Source organism: Phlebotomus argentipes, unplaced genomic scaffold (assembly GCF_947086385.1).
Source record: "Phlebotomus argentipes unplaced genomic scaffold, Phlebotomus argentipes genome assembly contig_6, whole genome shotgun sequence".
NCBI lineage: Eukaryota > Metazoa > Arthropoda > Insecta > Diptera > Psychodidae > Phlebotomus > Phlebotomus argentipes.
This window is the reverse complement of record NW_026776145.1, coordinates 1,831,677-1,851,461: the sequence shown is the minus strand read 5'-3', so window position 1 is coordinate 1,851,461 and position 19,785 is coordinate 1,831,677. Positions and strand designations below refer to the sequence as shown.

Below are 19,785 nucleotides of genomic sequence, written 5' to 3'. Positions count from 1 at the left end.
GGAGAATGGACTTTCACTTTTGAGATTAGAACAATGATGCGAATTAGCAGAGAAACATAATTGTGAAATAGCATGAGCTATTTTAATTGTATTAATATGTATTAATAAGGATCCAATAAACTTAGAGTTTCATAATTCAAGATTTTATTCAATTTACTTACAAAAAAAAAGAAATACCACGGAGATTCATCAGAGGGACAAAGAATTCATAGAATGGAAGGAATAATTGAAAAGGGCGAAGATTTTATATGAAGAAATCATCTTCCAGATCAGAATCATAGCCATTATCGAAGTCTGAAAAGGAGAAAAAGTAATCTATACAGGAGACATGGAGAAATTCTACATCACAAGTTAAGCTCACATGCGAATTGGTACGGATCATCCAAGTCTTCAATATCTAAGTCGTAATCGTCATCGCTCAGAGCATCTTCCCAGTCGTCGATGGCGCAGAAAGACTCGGCTGTGTTTGAGAAATCCAACTTAATCTTTGCATTGTCGAGCAGTTGAATTTGATTCTATAAAAAAGAGATAAAAGAAAGGTTTTAATTAAATTTCACGATAAGAAACGCAACTCTCTTACCTCAATCAAAGTAGAGATCTGCGTGCCACCGACGATAAGCTCAAGAGGCACGATCCTCTCATCCAGGAACGGCAAGATGCTGGTGATGAGATCATTGGTGATGCCGTAGCACCCGGATATGTTGATGCGGGCCAGCAATCCGCACTTCTTGATGAACTCCACGAGTCCTTCGTTGGTGATACTGGTGCAACCGACAATATGAAGCTCCTGCAGCGTGTCAGCGGATGAGACTTGCATCAGTGTGTCGTCGTTGCATTCAATCTTGTAGTTGAGCTTCAGCACCTTTAACTTTGTAAATGAAGAGAGCGCACGCTGGGTGTTTCGCGTCAAGTGACCCGCAGAGATGTCCAGATATTCCAGTATATCACGGTCAGCCAGCTTTGCCAGGAAGGAATCAACGTTGAGGAAATTGTTGTAATTGATCTTCAGGTGCTTCAAGCACGGCAAATCGCCTAACACGAGATAGTCGGTTGGATTGACATTTGGGTAATTGTTGCAGATCATGAGACTCTCCAAGCTGCGTAAATGCCTCGCCATCACCTCGAGGCAGATATGATTGATTTTATCACAGCGAATTATATTGAGGCTCTTCAGTCCCTGATTGCGTTCACAGAACTGCTTAAAGTGGGACACTTGGAGGTTGTTGCAGCAGCACAGGTTGATCTCCTTGATGTTCTGCAGCACAGTCAGGCATTTTCCAACAATTTCTGAGTTCTGGGACACATCAAGCGTCTCCAAGTGCTTCGCCTCCCTCAAACAATCCCCAATGTCGTCCGTGATACTGCAGTTCTCCAGCTGAGCCACCCTCAGATTCACGAACGTTTTGGTAAGTACCCTGAGCACTGACTGGCTGATGGTAAAGCCACTGAGATACATGTTCCTCAGATTTACGCAATACCTCAGTATGTTCAACAGAATACGGATGTTTATCGTGCGGAATGACGTCGAGGTGGCCTTCAGCGTGTGCACATGGGGGCCCAGTCTCATTGATACGTTCTTCACTTCCATCAATGTAATCTGTTTCTGCTCACCGAGCGCATCAAAGTCCAGCACGTGCTGCGACTTGTAAATCTTCTCGGCGACTGTTTGGAACCTCGTGCAGACCTTCTCCATCACCAGCAGCTCTCGGAGGTTCAAGTAGGAGAAGATGGAGAAGACACAGTCATCATTTAGCTTTAGAATTGACCTCTCCATGTCAATCTCCACCTCATCCTCCGCAGTATCACGAACATCTTCTGGCTGGTGCCAACTATCCGCCGGCCGGAGCGTCAGCTTGCGCCCATTGTGATAGTGAGGAGTCTTCTTCGCCCTCAAGGCACTCTTCACGTCAGCAAAAGTGACAAAGGCATAGGATGATTTAACCGCATCGTGAATGATGACCTTCTTGATGGGCCCATCATCGTGGAAGCTCTGCATCAGTGTCTGTGCGGTTACAGGCTGCAAGAAACCCACAAATGACTTCATGACGACTCAAAACTCCCTTTCAGCAGTACTCACGTTATTCCCAAAGCCACTGACGTATAGTGTGTGCACCGGAAGGCCATCTTCTGTTTTGAAATCCGCAATATCTGCAAAATGATTAACATGAGCGTCCTTCTGGCCCTATTATCAAATTTTTCTGTCCGCAACTCACCGTCTTCCGTGATTTCTTCAACCTGAGATTTGGGTTTCGTGGCCCTCTTCCTCGTGTTATAGTGCGGCTTAATCATTTTCCTCGTTTTTCTTTTCACTGGTCAGAACAATTTAACGCGCTTCTCGGCTCCTCGATGCAAAAATGGAAAATTTTGACAAGCTACCTCCCGGTTGAATCGCCTATGCTATTTCGAACACCTGTCACTAGGAGCGCTGCTTTTTACCGGAAAATTTTTTGCTGTAGTGGCGCCACCAGTGCATTCCCGCCTTTAGTAGAAAGCGGGATTTCACCACTTCCATACACGCGAAAGTGCCATTGAAGTCACATCGGCGAGTTTTTTTGTGTGATTTTCACGAAATGGGAAACAAGTCGTCCTTGATACTGCGACCAGAGGACATCAAGGAGATCCAGGACGAGACTGGGTGTAAGTACACAATCGATATAGTGAAAACAATGTTACAAATTTGTACAATTTCTCGCCATATTTCGCAAGAGTGGCACACAAAACAAATACTCCCTTATCAATTTTCTGATATTCTCAATGAGGAATAATTTATTTGCTCTACTTAAATTGTCTCACCTTCGCAGTTACACCTAATCAAATAGAGCGACTGTTTTCGCGTTTTACGTCACTCGATCGCGGAGACTGTGGAACTCTTGGTCGTGAGGACTTCCTGCGCATCCCGGAAGTTGCTATTAATCCTCTTTGCGATCGCATTGTGCACGCCTTCATGCAGGACAGCCACGATGACCGCGTGAACTTTCGGCAATTCGTGAAAGTTTTGGCACACTTCAGGCCTACAAAACCAAAAAAGCTCAAGCTCAACAGTCGCGAGGATAAGCTGAGATTCGCCTTCAAAATGTACGATCTCGATGATGACGATGTCATCTCCCGAGAGGAGCTCCTGAACATCCTGCAGATGATGGTGGGTGAGAACATTGAGCAAGATCAGCTAAACTCAATCGTGGAGAGGACAATTATCGAAGCCGATCGCACTGGAACGGGGAATATCAACTTCGAAGATTTCTGCCATGCCCTATCTCGCACTGATGTAGAGAGGAAACTATCCATCATTTTCCTCAGCTAGAAAATCACCTAAATTTCCTTACACTCCAAGAAAGTGTGTGTCTTATCACATCATAAAAAACGCAATTTGCTAAAGTCATACAGATTTGAGGTGCTTCCATGCCTTAAGTCGTTGTGTAATAAATACCGCTATTTGATAATCTTGAAAGTTAAGTGAGTGTTTCTCCAACACAGAGTCACGAAGCGAGGAAAGTGATTTCTTCACCTGCAATCATCACATGGGAAGTAAACTGAAGAAACTATTCTCTGAGATTTTGATCAGAGCAGCAAAGCGCCAGAATGTATGCAAAATTCGTCTCAAAAACAAAAGTGTAACGATCGACCTTACTTCTAATGATCATTTCGCCATCAGAAAGCAATAAAATAAAGCATAATCTGTAAATCAAATCTTTTCTGAAAATAGAAAAAATTATCTTTTAGATAGTTTCTTATTAATATTCATCCACAGTCTGAAGAGAATGATTTTTTGTGCTACGAATTATTTAAATGCACATAAAGACATGAGAAAATAGAGCAATGAAATTCAATGCTTGCGAAATGTTAAGGCAAGGAATATATGTAGATTTTGGTAAAGAAAAAGAATTATCATCATGGCATTATTGACACATTTTCGTTCAAGATCGCCATCGCGTTTCTAATCCACCGACCGTATGGGTTTTTACAAATGGTGAAAAAATGAGATAATTTTGAGACAATTGCGAAATAATTAAAAAGATCATTTTTAAATACTTTCACTAATAGTGAAAATAGTGAAGAAATCATAATCATGCTCTGAAATCACGGTTGAGGCTATATTTCTGATCATTTCAATGAAACTGTATTTAAAATGGTATTTTAGAGTGATAAACTGATACGCTAAGTGGAAAAAATAAAAAATATATTACAAGAAAAATTTTTTGTGAAGTTTAAAGATTGCCAATCTTCAATGCTGCATAATTGATTTCACAAAACGTTCTTTTCCTTTATTAGTGTCATCTTCAATATGAAAAATTACTCCTTATATTTGCATATACTCTGCATCATCTCTTGAAGTTCATCAAGTGCGAATGATAAATTTGCAATTCAATATTTATTTTTTCACCCAATGTGAATTATTGAGTGTTTGCCAGAGCTTTTCTGTGTAATTTCGTGTTTACTCAAAAAACCCCGAAGACTGATGCATCGTAAAGTATTACTTTGCAGTCCTATGATTGATTGATTAATTAAATGCTTGTTGCACATGTTTCTTAGTGTGTAAAGAACTGATGACACTAATTCCGATATGAAATTCATATGCGCATCACGGACGAGGATCATTAAATTTAAGAGACACCCATGCTGACGGTGAAAAAGGTGAGACTCCAGCAGCCCCGAAGAGGTTCGCTCAGAAAGTGAAAATCGCAATTCAGCGAAAAAGTGCAAGAAGAATAATACAAATTTTCACTAAATTATACGCGCTGATTGGTGATGACCCAAAAATTATCCAATACCAATTGGTGGTCCACGAGATCATCGGGCATCGTGAATTCCATGGTAAAATTTACTGCCCAGCCGAAACAGCTTCAGTCTTTATGTTTGATTTATGTGCAATTCATGTTACTTCTTTCGCACCAGGAAACGACACAATCAATGAGTCCGGGGCGGGTGTGAAGGAAGACACCCATTTACCCAACATTTACCTCTGCATAAATAAAGTATTATTTGCATTTATTCGGGCCAACTATACCCAAACTACTTAAGTATGTAGCAATGCTGAATTAGTCTTTTTTCGAAGGTCGATTAGAACACTTCGAGACGAAGTGAAGAACCGTGCGTTTAGTGTGGATTTATCAGTGGTAAAAGGAAACTTTATGTTCTCTAGTACATATACGAAAAATGTCAAATTTTATCATCAAGAGAATTTTTTGTTTCTTCGTTAGATTTTTAAAATTTACACTCCCAAAAATTTTTGTTAGATTCTTGAGAAAAGTCATTTTACCCTTTTTGTGGAATCGATTGCGTGATTTTCACTTCTTTCCCAAAGTTTTTGATTAAAGTTCCTAATATTACATATGTATTTGGTATATTTTAGATTAATTTCTTTTGTTAGAATTCGTTTTAATTTCTTCTTACTTGGTGATCACAGGGTGTTTCACAGAGTTTCCTTCTGAAAGTGACTATTCTTGAGTCATGGCTCAACTTATCACGAGAATAATTGCGCTGTATCACTATGTGAATGACGAACTCAGTGGTAAATGCTAGTGAATATCCAATCAATCGAAAGGTGAAAGTGCATAAAATCGCTCTTTTACAGATCCTCGCACTTCGGATTACCCGATGATGAAAAATCCATTGAAGCTCTTAATACTCCTCGGGCTGTATCTTTACTTTGTGTTGGAATTGGGCCCCAAAATAATGGAGAAGCGAAAACCCTTCAATCTGGAGCGCATTCTCATTGTGTTCAATGTGGCACAAATTGCTATTTGCTCGTATCTCCTGATCTCGGCCATGATTGTCCTCATTTCAGTGAGGCACAATTGGCTGTGCCAGCCCCTCGATTACTCCAGCTCGCCGAATTCTCTCCATATTGTCAAGCTCGTATATTACTACTTCCTAACGAAGGTGCTCGACTTGCTGGACACGGTGTTTTTTGTGCTGCGGAAGAAGAACACACAGATCAGCTTCTTGCACGTTTACCACCATGGAGGGATGCTGGTGGCCACATGGATAGGCGTGAAGTACCTGCCAGGAGGGCACAATGTCACACTTGGTGTTGTCAATGCTTTCGTTCACGTCGCCATGTATTCTTACTACTTGCTGAGCTCCCTCAGCTTCAAGTACAAGAACAACCTGTGGTGGAAGAAGCACATCACTCAATTGCAATTGGTATGATTGGAATTTGATAATGTCTTCATTTTGTCTGATTTCACTTCACTTCTTCTCGTCACAGATCCAGTTCCTCATACTCACGGTGCATTACTTACTACTCTTCTTCATCGACTGCGACTTCCCCAAGTTCACGGCATATTTCATGGTTCCCCAGAATATCTTCATGCTGGCCATGTTCGGTGACTTCTATTATAGGGCGTATGTGAGCCCAAAAGCGACCCCAGCAGAGGTCAAGAACAGTCCAGATAAGGCCAATCACGTAAATGGAAATTTTAATGCATATTTCGAGGCCTTGAAAGTGAATCTTGACGAAGAGGATTATGGTGAAAAAGTTGAGGATCACAAGCAGAAGTAATCTGATGAGAAATTAGAGGAATTTTCACTCCCAATTCGGCACCCGATTCCATTAATACACATTATATTGCGATCAATTACCAATTCTAATTATCCCCTTGTGTACAACTCTTTAACTATGCGAGCCAGTATGGAATAAATAAGTGCTGAACACTCTGCCGATCACACTTGCTTGCCCAGTCCCTTGTGGTCCCCCCTATAGTGAAATTGTTCAGTGATTATGGCGTATGTGTTGAGAAAAATCTTCGAACTCTACATCTACTTCAATGAAGAAGTCAGCGGTGAGTGCTCGGGTGATCTTGTGGTGATATGTAAGCTGTGACAGTAAAGTTGGACTACTCCTCAAATTTATCACTCTAATTGAATGCAAAGTGCACTCTCCTGAGCATGACGATGGTGTTTTCGTGTGGAAATATGTACCAAAAGGTTCACAATTACTAGCTCTGAGATTCTTTCATCTGCAGACCCCAGAGTGTATCCATGGCCCATGATGAAGAATCCCTTTTACACGATCGCCGTGCTCCTGTTGTATCTGCAGTTCGTCCTGAGATGGGGACCACGTTTCATGGAAAAGCGACAGCCATTCAATCTCAGATACATCATGATAGCATTTAATGCAGCGCAGATAGTGCTATGTTTTAACCTACTGCTCGACAGTCTCCGGCTCTGCTACTTCCAGGGCTACAGTTTGCTGTGTGAGCCCGTGGACTACGCCACCTCCGAGAGGGCAGTAGCCATCGCCAGGGGATTCTACACATATTACCTCCTGAAGAATCTTGACCTGCTCGACACGGTGGGAACTCTGATATTTTCTCCCACGAAGCACTATATTAATTCCATTTTCTTCACCTCTTTCCTTCAGGTATTCTTCGTTCTGCGAAAGAAGCAAAACCAAGTAACCTTCCTGCATGTATATCACCACACAGGCATGCAATTGTTAGCCTGGCACTCAGTCAAATACCTTCCGGGTGGACACGGCGCGTTCATGGGCACTCTCAATTGCCTCGTTCACGTCATTATGTATTTCTACTACCTCCTCATGGCAATCAGTCCCCGCTACAAGGGCAGCCTGTGGTGGAAGAAGTATTTGACCCAGCTCCAAATCTTCCAATTCTTCGCCATCCTCATGCATTGGCTCGTGCTTATTCCCAGCGACTGCGGCTATCCACGCTTCCCGGTCATCATCATGGTACCGCAGAATCTCTTCATGTTCTTCCTATTTGCCGACTTCTACTACCGCGAGTACATACGTAAGAAGCCATCGGGTGTGGTCGTGGCGAAGAGAGAAATATAACACGTAATTCTATCCCCATTTGCGTCTCCCTTTTCTGGATCGGTGCGCTGTTGCAACGAAATACTTTGTCTTTGCCAACTCGTCGCAGCTTTGCATTCAATGCACTTCCGCTGATTTAATATAAAATGCCTCTTGTTCGGTGCGTGGATGACCCTAAAAGAAAAGCGCGAAATCAGACCCAAACGCGATAAGCATCGCCGAGTCGTAAAGAGTTAAAAATTGCAATTTCGCCTCATGCGTTCATCATCTTTGCCGACGAAGAAGCGCTGCGATGCTGCCAATTCTCAAGATCAAGACCGTGCCCTTCATTGCCCTCCGTGCTGTATTTTTCGGCTGTTGAGCAGAAAAATCGCATTTTAATTGCAGTGAAAGTTGACTGCTTCTGATCACGCCAACCACTCTGACATATTTATTCAGGTGTGTGTCCCCAAGAGGATCTCGTGGGAGCATCATTGGAAATTGATCGCGATGACAAAGTACCATTTCGCCTTTGCATGTGATTTGTTTCCCTTGACCGCCGCTCAATGTTATTAATAAGGTGTCACGAATGGCAAAAGAGAGTATAATGAAATATTCTTGCATCTTAATGAATTATTCCCTCATAATTTTCACTCAATTTCCTCCAGGAGGTACTCTGACAACAATTTGGGTGAAAATCGTGCAGAGGCAATTCATATTAAGTGCACGTATCTCTTGATATTGTTTTCCAACAGGTTACCATATGATATTTAAATGGATTTTCGTATTTGTTTTTATTATATCGGTAATAAATTGAAATCACTTTTATAAAAATGAATATTGCTGGAATTTTAGGCATTTCTGGGTCGACAACATCAACAGAAACCGTCGCGGAAGGGCTTTACCAAACATACTATATACATAAATAACCCAATTTAATAAATCTATGTAAAGAGTAAATAGAATTAATAATGAATACTTCAAGCGTATACGTTTAATTAAAATAATGACATGTGTTTTGATGTTGTTCAGTTTTTCATATTCACTAGGAGGAGAAAAGAAAATATTATTTATTATAAATTAGCAAATTTTACTGTCTACTTTGTGTGTTATTCGATCATGTATCATAAATTTGCTGAATAATCTCCAAAATCCGGCATCGAGCACGCGTGTGAAAAATAAAGAACTTTTGATTTCATGGGGCGAAGCGTCCGATCATAAAACTGGCTAATATGACAAGGAAAGCGATGAGACGCTGTAAATGGAGGGAATTTTATAAAAAATTTCATGTAAATAACACGTAAAGCTGATTAATGAGAAGCGACGCTGATAATCACCTCAGTGGCGAAAAATGCAAGAAATGTGAACACGAGAGTGTGAAAACCACTACAAGGTGCACATGAGAGTGCTTACCTGCCGCATACGATAGAAACGTAACGGAACTATTAATTTGAATTTGCCTATGACAACAATGATGTAGAGTTTTGTAGTGCTGATGGGTCTCATAACAATTCAGCACTGTCACTGCGTATGGATAATATTGTGCAGCACTGAAGGGGAATTCCGCATGGAGAGCTCTTCTTCGCGAGATCGTGGGATCACTTTCCCAAGCAACCAGTCGCACGCGACTAGGACAGATCTCCCACCCCTATGCAGCACACTTCGAGACAAGCGGAAGGACAAAAAATCGCACTTGACACACCGAAGAAAGTGCATATCTGCAAGAAGGGAGCAAAGTATGTCAATTGCTCTCCAACCAACACTCCATTAATTTTGCATTACACGAGAAGACCAAAAACGGAGTCTCTTGTGGGTACTTCAGACCACTGCCAATTCTTATCAGTTGTTGCTGGTTCGTCGTCGCATCAACATCGTCGTGAAAATAGTGATTCGTTACCGTGAGTGATCGTGTTTCTTCTCCCACAATACACATTCGAGGAATTATTACCCATTTGTGGCATCTTCAAATCGATCAAAGGTAATTCTTGTGGTGAATATTCAGTGTGACTGGAAAGAATCGCAGCTCCTCTCTTCTCGAGGCGGTAGAGGAGAGGCAAAGTAATTATGACTTCGCTACCTTTGAGATACGAGAGATACCTTTTGTTCTGTTCGACTTTCACCTCTCAGGCATAAAATTAGACAAATATGCACCTCATAATAGAGTGAAAGATAAAAAAGTCCTCAACAATAAATTGCGACTATATTTGTCTCTGAATCATTATTGTCCTCATATACATACATATGTATACGGTAGAGAAATTCGCAGATATTGAACGAAAAGAAGTAAAATAAGGGCGAAATGCAAAGAGATTTGCCATCATTCATTCGTTGCGCTTCAATGTTTATATAGCATATTATTATTGCTGTGATTTATTTGCTGTATGAGTTTCTGCCTTTTTACGAGGTGCCACAAGTGAAAAGTCTTGAGGTCAATTTAGTTGGTACACTTTGAAATCCGTTGTTGTCACTCAATCGAACAATATATATTTATCTATTTTTCCTCGGTCAAATTTACCACAGTCATGGCGACAATTATCGGAGACATCAAATCCAAGTATGAAGAGATGATGGTCGGAATAGATCCTGAAATCGACAATTGGCTCTTTATGCGATCACCACTACCCGTCTTGGGCATTATTATGATTTACCTGTACTTTGTCCTCAAGTTGGGACCGCAGCTCATGGCATCGCGGAAGCCTTTCCACATGAAGAGACTCCTAGTCTTTTACAACTTCTACCAAGTGATCTTCTCAACGTGGCTCTGTTTCCAGGTTCCGGCACCGTCCAAAGACAAAACTCTGCTCATTTCACTAATGATCTCCACATTTTACAGGCAGTTCAGGTGGACAATAGTGCCATGGATATCTTCAAATTTGTAGTGGGAATTGGAATACCAAACGATCGTGGTCTCGTGCATGCGGTGAGTTTGGATTTTCACCCCTATCAAAAATCTCACACAAAATTTATTGGCTTGGGTGCTAATTCATGGGTGAAAGCAAAGAATTTATTGATCGATGATGACACAATCTCTCTTCCCGAAAGGCATGGCGTGCATCTTGGTGGTACTTCTTTTCGAAGCTCGTTGAACTCTTGGACACGGTATTTTTTGTGTTGCGCAAGAAGCAGAATCAAATCTCCTTTCTTCACGTCTACCATCACTCATTGACGGCCATTGGGTCTTGGTGGTATGTTACAATTGATGTATTTTGATTATGATTGATATCTCTCAGGTTCAATTTCGAATTGCACGGTCGAACTCTAAACTTTCTCTCATGGTCAGGCACCTGAAATATCTGCCAGGGCCGCAATTTCTCGTCATTGGTTTCCTGAACTCATTTGTTCACATCGTCATGTACTTCTACTATATGATCGCGGCCATGGGGCCCAAATATCAGAAATTCCTGTGGTGGAAGAAATACCTCACCACTCTCCAGTTGGCGCAGTTCTGCGTGATGCTCTTCTATCTCACCATGATCGCGATAATGGACAGCAAATTGCCACGTTCTCACACCTTCTTCTTCATCACCAACGTTATTATCTTCCTGTATCTCTTTGGAGATTTCTACAAGAAGGAGTACAACAAGAAGCACCAGAAGAAGCTCGCGAACAAAGATAAGAATTCAAACTCAATAGCACAACTTACTCAACTTAAAGACATGATCGATCAGAATGAGCAGAAGGTTTATTTACAAAACAAGACAATTAAGAATGGTGACCAAAAATTGCTTTAAATTATTGTTACATTAATCGTTAGATAAACTATGTGTAAATTGATGTGTAATTAGAGTTCTTCTCCAGTGAAATAAATTATTATTCTCGTTTTGGCTTTTTATTCTCTCTGCTGCACTATAGCAATCTCAAAAGAGTTTCACTTTTATTACTGTTGAAGAATTTATTTAACTTCGTCTTAGGTTAATTGACATATTATATCACACTAGAAACACAACCTGATTATAAATATTCTATCCTTTTGCTTTTGTCTTTCATCTCGCATCTTTCTTATGTATCCTTAAATTTATGTCAATTCCAAATCTTTCTATGTATGTAATAAATCTGATGTATCTCTATTGAGACCCTCGAAGACTTTTACAGTAAATTTTTCGGACTGCCTACATGAGTGAGAAAAAAGACCAGGTAATCAAGGTGAGTGCATGAATTTCTTTGACCCCAACGAAAATATTCACTACAAATGTATCATTGAACTCCAATTTGTGTTGCTAGTTTCGCCGAAAGAGAAAGGTCTCGGGGCTAAAACAAAAACATCTTAAATGGTTAGGAAGTTTTAGGTGTGTGTAAAATGAAAGGCCACAGTTTTTCAAGTTCTCATACAAAAAAACCTATTCATCTATTAATTATGCATAAATCATACCTTAATGCTATACTAAAATTAATGTAAAAAATATCTGCACAAATAATTGACCATGTGGGTGTCATTCGCAATGCATAAAATAAACTTCATGATTGTAAAACTATCATAATAATATAAAATTAATTGGTAAAAATTCCTGAATACGATGCGACTATTGCATTCAATGAATTCAACTCTGGCGACGAGTAAGGAAAAATTGTCATTCAATTTAGGGCTGTTAATATAATTATTCGATTTTCTTGTCTTTGTCGTCAGCACCATTGCAGTCATTTTTCTCGCAATATCCATTGCGTTGAACACACTTCAATGTATCACCATTTGCACAAAGACTGCCATTGGCATTTCCGTTCTGATCTCGCGTTGGCACATCACGTGGCTTCTTGTAAGTCTTCGTGGCGAAATCATTGAACAGCATGTAGAAGAAAATTGCGTTCGGAAGCGTGAAACACACCGACCAGCGCGGATATCCACAATCTGTGTACAGAAGCTGGGCCGAGTGGAGGAATGCAATGCAGAATTGGATCTGAAGATAGAGAGATTGGACAGTAAGACCAATAGGATTATCACAATATTTGAAAGGCAGAAGATCGACAATCAAGAAGCGCACTTAACCTTATAATCAAATCAATTTCATATGGATGGTCTCGGATTGACACAAGAAAAGGAAAGTAAATCATACACTATTAATATATTGTGTATCATTAAATTCCGACTCGGAATCCATCTCGATTCATCTCCAGTCATTTCGATTGGAATGCCTTATTATATCATAAAAGTGACTTTAGGGATTTTGAATTGAGATTTTAGCATCATAAAACTAATCAATATTGAATTGATTTGAGAGAATTGGCATACATTCAAATTATTTCAATTAAGTTAAATACATAAAATTCAAACTCATCCACAATATCTGAAGTGTAAATAAACTCATTAGCCTGAAAAGCATCAAGTACTCTCCAGACATTATAATATCTTTTTAATTGATTGACTTCACTGAATAATCAACTTACCATTTGGAGTTTGGTGATGTACGACTTCCACCAGAGGTATTTTTGGAATTGAGGTCCCATGGCAGCAAATAAATAGTACGAATACATAACTATGTGCACGAAACTTGAGAAAAAGGCAAAAAATGAGATGAAAGTTAGTAAAAGTACACGAGAAAATTAACAAGCCATCAACTCACGAATTTATCACGCCAATGAAGGTTCCATGCCCACCGGGGTAGTACTTCGTGGCTCCCCAGGAAATCATTGGCATGACAGTGTGATGGTACATGTGGAGGAAGGATATCTGGCGCTCCTTCTTCCTCAGCACAAAGAACACTGTGTCGAGGAGCTCAGAGATCTTGGCCAGAAAGTAGAAGTAGCATCCGCGAGCCACACGCATAGCCTCGTCGCTCTCGGAGAAGTCCACAGGCTCACATCGCCAGTTGTATTTCTTCAGCCAGGCTCCATCGAGACCTTCCATGAACAAATATGTGCTGACTATAACTTGGAGGAAATTGTACACCATGAGAGTTCGCTCCAGCTTGAAGGGCTTCCTGTTGGCCATGTATCGGGGTCCCCATGAGCTTACGAAGTAAAGGTAAAGGCCCAAAATAGTGAGTCCAGGCACGGGTGATGATATGAGTGGCCAGTGATTTGTTCGATGATCTGTTGAAAGTCAATTGATTTTTAAAATAACAACCATTTTCGGGAAAAAGCCAATTTCAACTGATGTGCGTAAATATCACAAATTTTCTCTATCGACCGAAACCACTTATTTGAACATAATAGCTTGGAAAGTATATGTGCTTACAATTTCGTAATAATCAACTCACCGGCCAATTCAGTGAAGAGGAAATCCCAGTATTTGGTGAATCTGTTGTCGTATAGAGACATTTTGCTATTTTGGCTCTGTTTGATTTACGAACCAATTTTATATGATCTAATTTTATATAAATTTCGATAACTACAGTATAGCGTTGTGCGGAAGAGACGATCAAATTGACTTTAGGTGTTCATTCAGCAGACCTAAAGAGAAACAGGGAAAACCAGTTAAATTATACATCTCATAATATTTCTTATGATAATTATATTAAATTAGAATGGGTATTTACGCTATAAGATCGACATTTGGGGAATAAAACGTGTTTCGCGTGTCAACAGCCAGCCTGACGTCTCATGAACCATGGCAAAATTTTAGAGTTTGAACCCGGATATCATATAATTATTCATCGCTTCTGTATCATCCGATAAAGGCCAAAGGGAGCGCTCTCCAGGTATTCTCAAATTTCACAGTCTAAGAAACATCCGTGAATTGAGAAGATCAAATCACCAATTAAATCTTTCTTGTGGTTCAGTGCGAGAAGCCGATAAATTTTTTGATGTTTTATGTGAAATGGTTCATAAAGTAAAATTTCTTGTTGTAATATTTTTTTCCTCTTTGCCAAAACAACTTACCGAAATAGAGAAATAGTATATTAAAACTTTCTATGCGATAATAATATTTTGTCCATGTATTTCTCCTAAGATTTATCGATCATATGAAACCGAGTCTGAAACTTTCCTTAAAAAATATTCACTCTCAATTTCTGAGACAAGTACTCTTTGAAACGACAGGTTAGATATACTAACTAACGATAAATGATTTATTTTTGATATTCTCCTTTTATATACCTATTTGTTTTAGTTGACGGAGTAATTCCTCTCCCTGACATTATGTTTTGTTCGTAAAGTTTCATCAATATGGTCAAGTTCACCAACCCTATTTACATTTCTATATGTAAAAAATATTATGAATTTCTTATCTCATGTAATATCTTATGTAAATTGCAAAGATATTAGAAGTCAGGTTAGAACTGAAATGCTATTGTTTTATGCAAAGCAGTTTATGTGAGGCTCAGTTTTTTTTTTTAAATTATTGTATAAAAACCCTTTGAAACAGATCAATTAATGATTTGTTTTTATTATGATTCTATGTTGAATATTTCGAATATCTATAAAACTTCAATCAATCATTTTTTACCGTGCTGCTTTGCTCACAAAATGTCAAACAAGTTATTCAAAAGTATCTAATGGAAATTTGTCTCTCCGCAACACACACAAATTGTTGATAAATTGCCCATTGAAAGGATACAAATTATATTGCGTCATTAATCATCTATTAAGTTGTACCATAATATTGATTTGTAATCTACAATTAGGTTTTACACGGGAGAACGCGTGCTCCGAACACGTCAATATGTTGCACTTGAATTGGAAAATATGGCGTTGCACAAGTCTAAATGCGATGTTTAAAATTCTTACATTTTGCAAGAATTGTGGGTGTTTTGCCGAGACTTGAGACATTGTCTGGCAATGGGGAACCCTTCAATTTGAAGAATTGATTTCAATATGTGTTACGTTCGACATATGAGAAGGTTATTGTTACACATTTGCCAATTAATTAGTTCACAACTTATTCTTCAAGTACAATGTACAGGGTGCAATGTTTTGTTTATTGTTTCCACAGACGCTGTTGTGGAATCACAAACACTGGAGTTTACTGGCACTCTTTAGCAGGTAGGTAATTGTATTGGAATTGCAGAAGAATTGTTCTTGTGACTTAAGTGAAGCGAAACGAACGTATAAAGTCTAGTGCAGATATTTGATTCTGCCTTTTTTCGAAGTTCTTTTAGATTGCGTTGATAGTGTAACAAACTGTCTAAAATTCGCAGTATACAATCTCTTGTCTTTAGCAAATTCACACATTTCCTAACATCTGTCTTAACTTTTGCAATGAACATGCACCAAGTGCTAATTTTATATGTAGCTGAGAAGTATCTAAGAGACTCATCATGAATGAGATGAGCAGTTTTAATGGCCAGTGGCATTTATTTATGAAATTTTCTGCTAATATTTGCGAATTCACGGATCTATGGGTGATTTTGTATATAAACATCCACTCAACGTGGACTTGCATAATCTCGACGCTCAAAGTACATCTTCTGGCGGATTACCACATTCTTTGCATACATACACCTTCCATGTGCAAGAAGTAGTCAATTTGCTGTGTGCTCATCGCATTTTATTGTATTAACTATTAAGTCAAGGTTACATCTAATGAAGCAACATCAACTTTATGTTGAACTTCAATAATATGGTAAATGATTTTTTGTGATTAATCAAATTGAAGAGAAGTTTATATATAGTTTTTCGGTGTTGTTTGGTAAGTTTCAAAATCTCTTCACACACTTCACTGGGAAGAGACTCTTGATTCTCTTGGGAAAACACAGTTCTGTCTAAATATGTAGAAAGAATTATCCGAAATTTGCTTTTCTGCAATTATTACATGGAAATTAATTGAATTACGTAATTCAGAAAATGTTAACGATATAAAAACAAACAAGGAGAAATAACAAGAAATTATTTATTAGATACCTCTCAACAATAGACACAAAACCTTCCTCGAACTCAATACTGTGGATTAATTCATGGTTTCCGTCGTTGTCAAAAAAAAAACATTATTTAATTTATATTTAAAGTCTGCCTTCTGAGTCACATTGGGACCATTGCGAAAGAGGGGTCTTTTATAAATTTTAATTTATAATAAGTTTCTTGTGGAAGTGACTGATTAGAAGCATATACATATTAAGCTGCAAGGTCGAAAACATTCATTTCCATTTCACTTTGTGTCATTGCAATAAACAGTGATCCACATTTGGATTAAGGTGTTAAATTATTAGAGAATGTTATTCCGAATTCATCGTCCATAAACTGTTTGGCTGTAATTTACTTAGAAGACTCGATTAATTCTAATAGACATTTGAATTATTAATAATAGCTCGTCTTCCTTTTTTTGCTTCGCTAATTGACAAAATTGTTTTACAACTGCTGCTTTTTGCTGCTTCTAGTTCCAGAAGTAAATTTACCAATGACAAGAAGTTCATTTCAATTGAGTTCTAAATAAATGTTTGAATATTGAAATGACAATCGTATTTTCAATTCAAATTACTATTCATAAGAGTTAAACATACAATTTGTATGATTGAGCGCGTGCTGAATGGCAGAAAAGTGCCAAAAATAAATTATTCCTATTTAGATGATTTTTTTTCTATTGACAGTAGTGTATTTTAACGGCAAATAAATACTATTTATCACTTCATTTATAATTCACACCATTTATGGAATAACTTAGGAATTTTAGTGTCGCCTAAGAATCCAGGTTCACATCGAATGTTTAACATAGAAAGTTATGTCAATATTTCACATTAGGAGTCTCAATATTTAGTGATTGAATTCTTTACTTAATCATGAGTACATATTTTACTATGATTTTTTGTTGATGTTGTTCAAATCCCGACAAAGCTGTCGAAGACCTTGAATACGCGTATAATTAATTTAGATTTAAAAGAGCTACAAGTCTCAAAAATTTTGAGATACATATCGTGTTATTTTGGCAATTTGTGTGCATTTACCTGGGGATTTTGTATTGCGTCATTGACAAAAATAGTGAAAATTGTTAATGCTGCAGTGCCAAGATGTTATTAGATAAGACAATTTTATAGTAAATTATTTTAATTATCCCAGTGAAACTTCCCATTCACACTTGAGATGTATTTAAATGAAAAATACACAATATTTATTATGAATATGGTTGAAAGAGTAATCTACATAATAACTTCTTTTTTTCAGTGACGATTACAAAAGCAACACGACAATGGTAACATTGCGAAAGAAGATTTATTTTCCGAGTCAACACAAATATTTATGTATATCTTGTGCAGCAGACGAAGAAGACACGTGAAAACCCATGAACTAGGCTGACAGCGAATTTATAATCAAAAATATTATGAGATAATAAGTTGTAGGAAAAAGCACTCCCATTGACTCTTCATCAATGTCGCGACATTGAGAGTCACATTAAATTCGTGTGAGGCACCGGAAAAATGTGTGAATATTTTCAAAATATGATCCTCATGTTGGCGTGGGTTGGGCATTTGGAAAAGATCAACAGATGATTTTTCGCGATGTGAATTTCATGAAATTCAAATTGCACGCGTAACGACCGAGTCAGAAGACAGATGAGATGATAATTCTAATGCGAGTTAGAGAGAAGAATTTATGGGATTTCCAATTTGAATTACTATATTGCACACACTGAACACAAGATACGAGATAGTGAACAAACCGAATAAACCGTAAAAAGAATACAACAACAAATTCAAGATCAGCGGCTTAAAACTACGTTTATAAAAATTTACAGCTTCATATTGAGGCACGCTGTCGTTCAGGATTCGTCACCACTTAGGAATAATTCTGGTAAAAAAATATTCAACTTGGAAGGAATGACCAAGGTTCTCGGTGGTCAAATTAAATTTAATATCATAATATTTTCAAGTTGAAATGCGCAATTTTTTTTACTGTGGCGGACACCCAAACATTCAAGATCATTTTGGCAAAAACGAAGAGCTGCTTCTTGCCAATCCAAATGATCTTATTTGAGAATACACTTGTTTGTTTCCTAAGACATGAAGCAAAACACTCAGTAACATTCCTACGCGACTGACATGCCAAACAGGTTCGGCAAATCTTTATGATGGATTGATTCGATGGTGAAACGATATAGTTATGTTTACCACTTTAGATATCTCGATTAGCTTAAGATCAAATCTCCGGGGAGTTTTAGACTCGATATTTTTGTTTTTCGCAAGGTAATTATAACCAGAAATAATTTTTTACTGAATCATTGAAAATGGCAAAAAGGTCTTTTGAGTATTTCTTCCTTCTAATACAAGTCTCTAAAATTTTATTACTCATATCATAAAATCACAAAATTACAAATGTTTTTTTCTGTATTCAAAATATGTACATATATTCATTCTATTTCTATAAACAATTAACTTTTTGCCATGGTTAATATCACTTCAATACGATTTCAATTGTATTAATACAATTTTATTACTCATAGAATGTGAGGAATTATTTTGGATTAGCGTGGGAAATTGTGGGCGAACGAGACAATTCTCCGACAATCAACCAATCGATAAGGGGAAATGTGAGAATTTTCTCTCCAATGCACATTGCAATCATAGTGGAGATTCCTCTAACATAACCTGTGAAGGGTGAACTAATACTCACTGAATGATTGTCGGATGACTATTCCAATTTCTTCGTGTGACTTGCTCTTTTCCCCCCTTTTTTCTCTAAACTTATCACAATTATATAAGCAAAAAATGGTAAATTGTTCTTCACTTTCCACACTAATTTGCGAGCTTTTCTCCTCTATGGTGTGTCGAATAACTTCACAGATTCATTTATAATCCCAAACTGATGGAACAGCCCGTCCAAATTGATTTCTAGTAGATGAATTGCTGTGATATAAGGCCTTTTCTCTTCGCGATGCCTTTTCCCGAAATCTCCGCCACATCAATCAACTCTTTCTTGCTCTTCAACTGAGTGCCTTTGCTCGAATGTGGCCAAATGGTAGCAGATCCATAAACGAATAAAGAAAAAAAGAAGAGGTGAGGCGTGGTTGAGTTTATCTACGAAATCACGTCTGATTTTTCCCGAATCTCGCGAGGAACTGAGTGAACGAGTGCGTCTGGCCGGCGTGTATATCCAAAGCGTACGGTTGGGAGGTATTAGATTGGAGAATGTGCAGTCGGTGAGACGAAAGCTCGAAGCTTCCGCCCGAAGAG

General features: G+C 38.3%; 5 protein-coding genes across 6 annotated transcripts; 3 read left to right on the top strand and 2 right to left on the bottom strand.

Annotated features, from left to right (window-relative positions):
* Positions 1-178: 178 nt before the first annotated feature.
* On the bottom strand, positions 179-2,411 carry LOC132264731 (uncharacterized). Of its 2 annotated transcripts, none has more exons than XM_059765038.1 (5): positions 2,214-2,407; positions 2,078-2,148; positions 581-2,017; positions 362-515; positions 179-294 (listed from the first exon to the last, which is right to left on the bottom strand). In XM_059765038.1, the coding sequence occupies exons 1-5, from the start codon at positions 2,287-2,289 to the stop codon at positions 245-247; spliced, it is 1,788 nt and encodes a 595-aa protein (XP_059621021.1). In that variant the 5' UTR covers positions 2,290-2,407; the 3' UTR covers positions 179-244. The 2 variants fall into 2 exon arrangements, with proteins under 2 accessions (XP_059621021.1, XP_059621014.1); XM_059765031.1 differs by having other exon boundaries at positions 220-315; positions 2,214-2,411.
* A 60-nt stretch (positions 2,412-2,471) lies between these two features.
* Positions 2,472-3,719, top strand: LOC132264753 (calcineurin B homologous protein 1-like). The gene is made up of 2 exons (XM_059765065.1): positions 2,472-2,637; positions 2,802-3,719. Exons 1-2 carry the CDS (start codon positions 2,571-2,573, stop codon positions 3,299-3,301), a joined length of 567 nt encoding a protein of 188 aa, XP_059621048.1. The 5' UTR covers positions 2,472-2,570; the 3' UTR covers positions 3,302-3,719.
* A 1,729-nt stretch (positions 3,720-5,448) lies between these two features.
* LOC132257383 (elongation of very long chain fatty acids protein 7-like) lies at positions 5,449-6,502 on the top strand. Its single transcript, XM_059754253.1, has 3 exons — positions 5,449-5,509; positions 5,573-6,144; positions 6,209-6,502. The coding sequence occupies exons 1-3, from the start codon at positions 5,449-5,451 to the stop codon at positions 6,500-6,502; spliced, it is 927 nt and encodes a 308-aa protein (XP_059610236.1).
* Positions 6,503-6,721: 219 nt separating this feature from the next.
* Positions 6,722-11,484, top strand: LOC132257373 (uncharacterized). The gene is made up of 6 exons (XM_059754242.1): positions 6,722-6,812; positions 6,966-7,294; positions 7,364-7,793; positions 10,274-10,605; positions 10,796-10,938; positions 11,034-11,484. Exons 1-6 carry the CDS (start codon positions 6,722-6,724, stop codon positions 11,482-11,484), a joined length of 1,776 nt encoding a protein of 591 aa, XP_059610225.1.
* LOC132264984 (elongation of very long chain fatty acids protein AAEL008004-like) lies at positions 11,418-19,673 on the bottom strand. Its single transcript, XM_059765346.1, has 5 exons — positions 19,226-19,673; positions 13,945-14,137; positions 13,309-13,777; positions 13,133-13,235; positions 11,418-12,645 (listed from the first exon to the last, which is right to left on the bottom strand). The coding sequence occupies exons 2-5, from the start codon at positions 14,003-14,005 to the stop codon at positions 12,349-12,351; spliced, it is 930 nt and encodes a 309-aa protein (XP_059621329.1). The 5' UTR covers positions 14,006-14,137; positions 19,226-19,673; the 3' UTR covers positions 11,418-12,348.
* Positions 19,674-19,785: the final 112 nt, after the last annotated feature.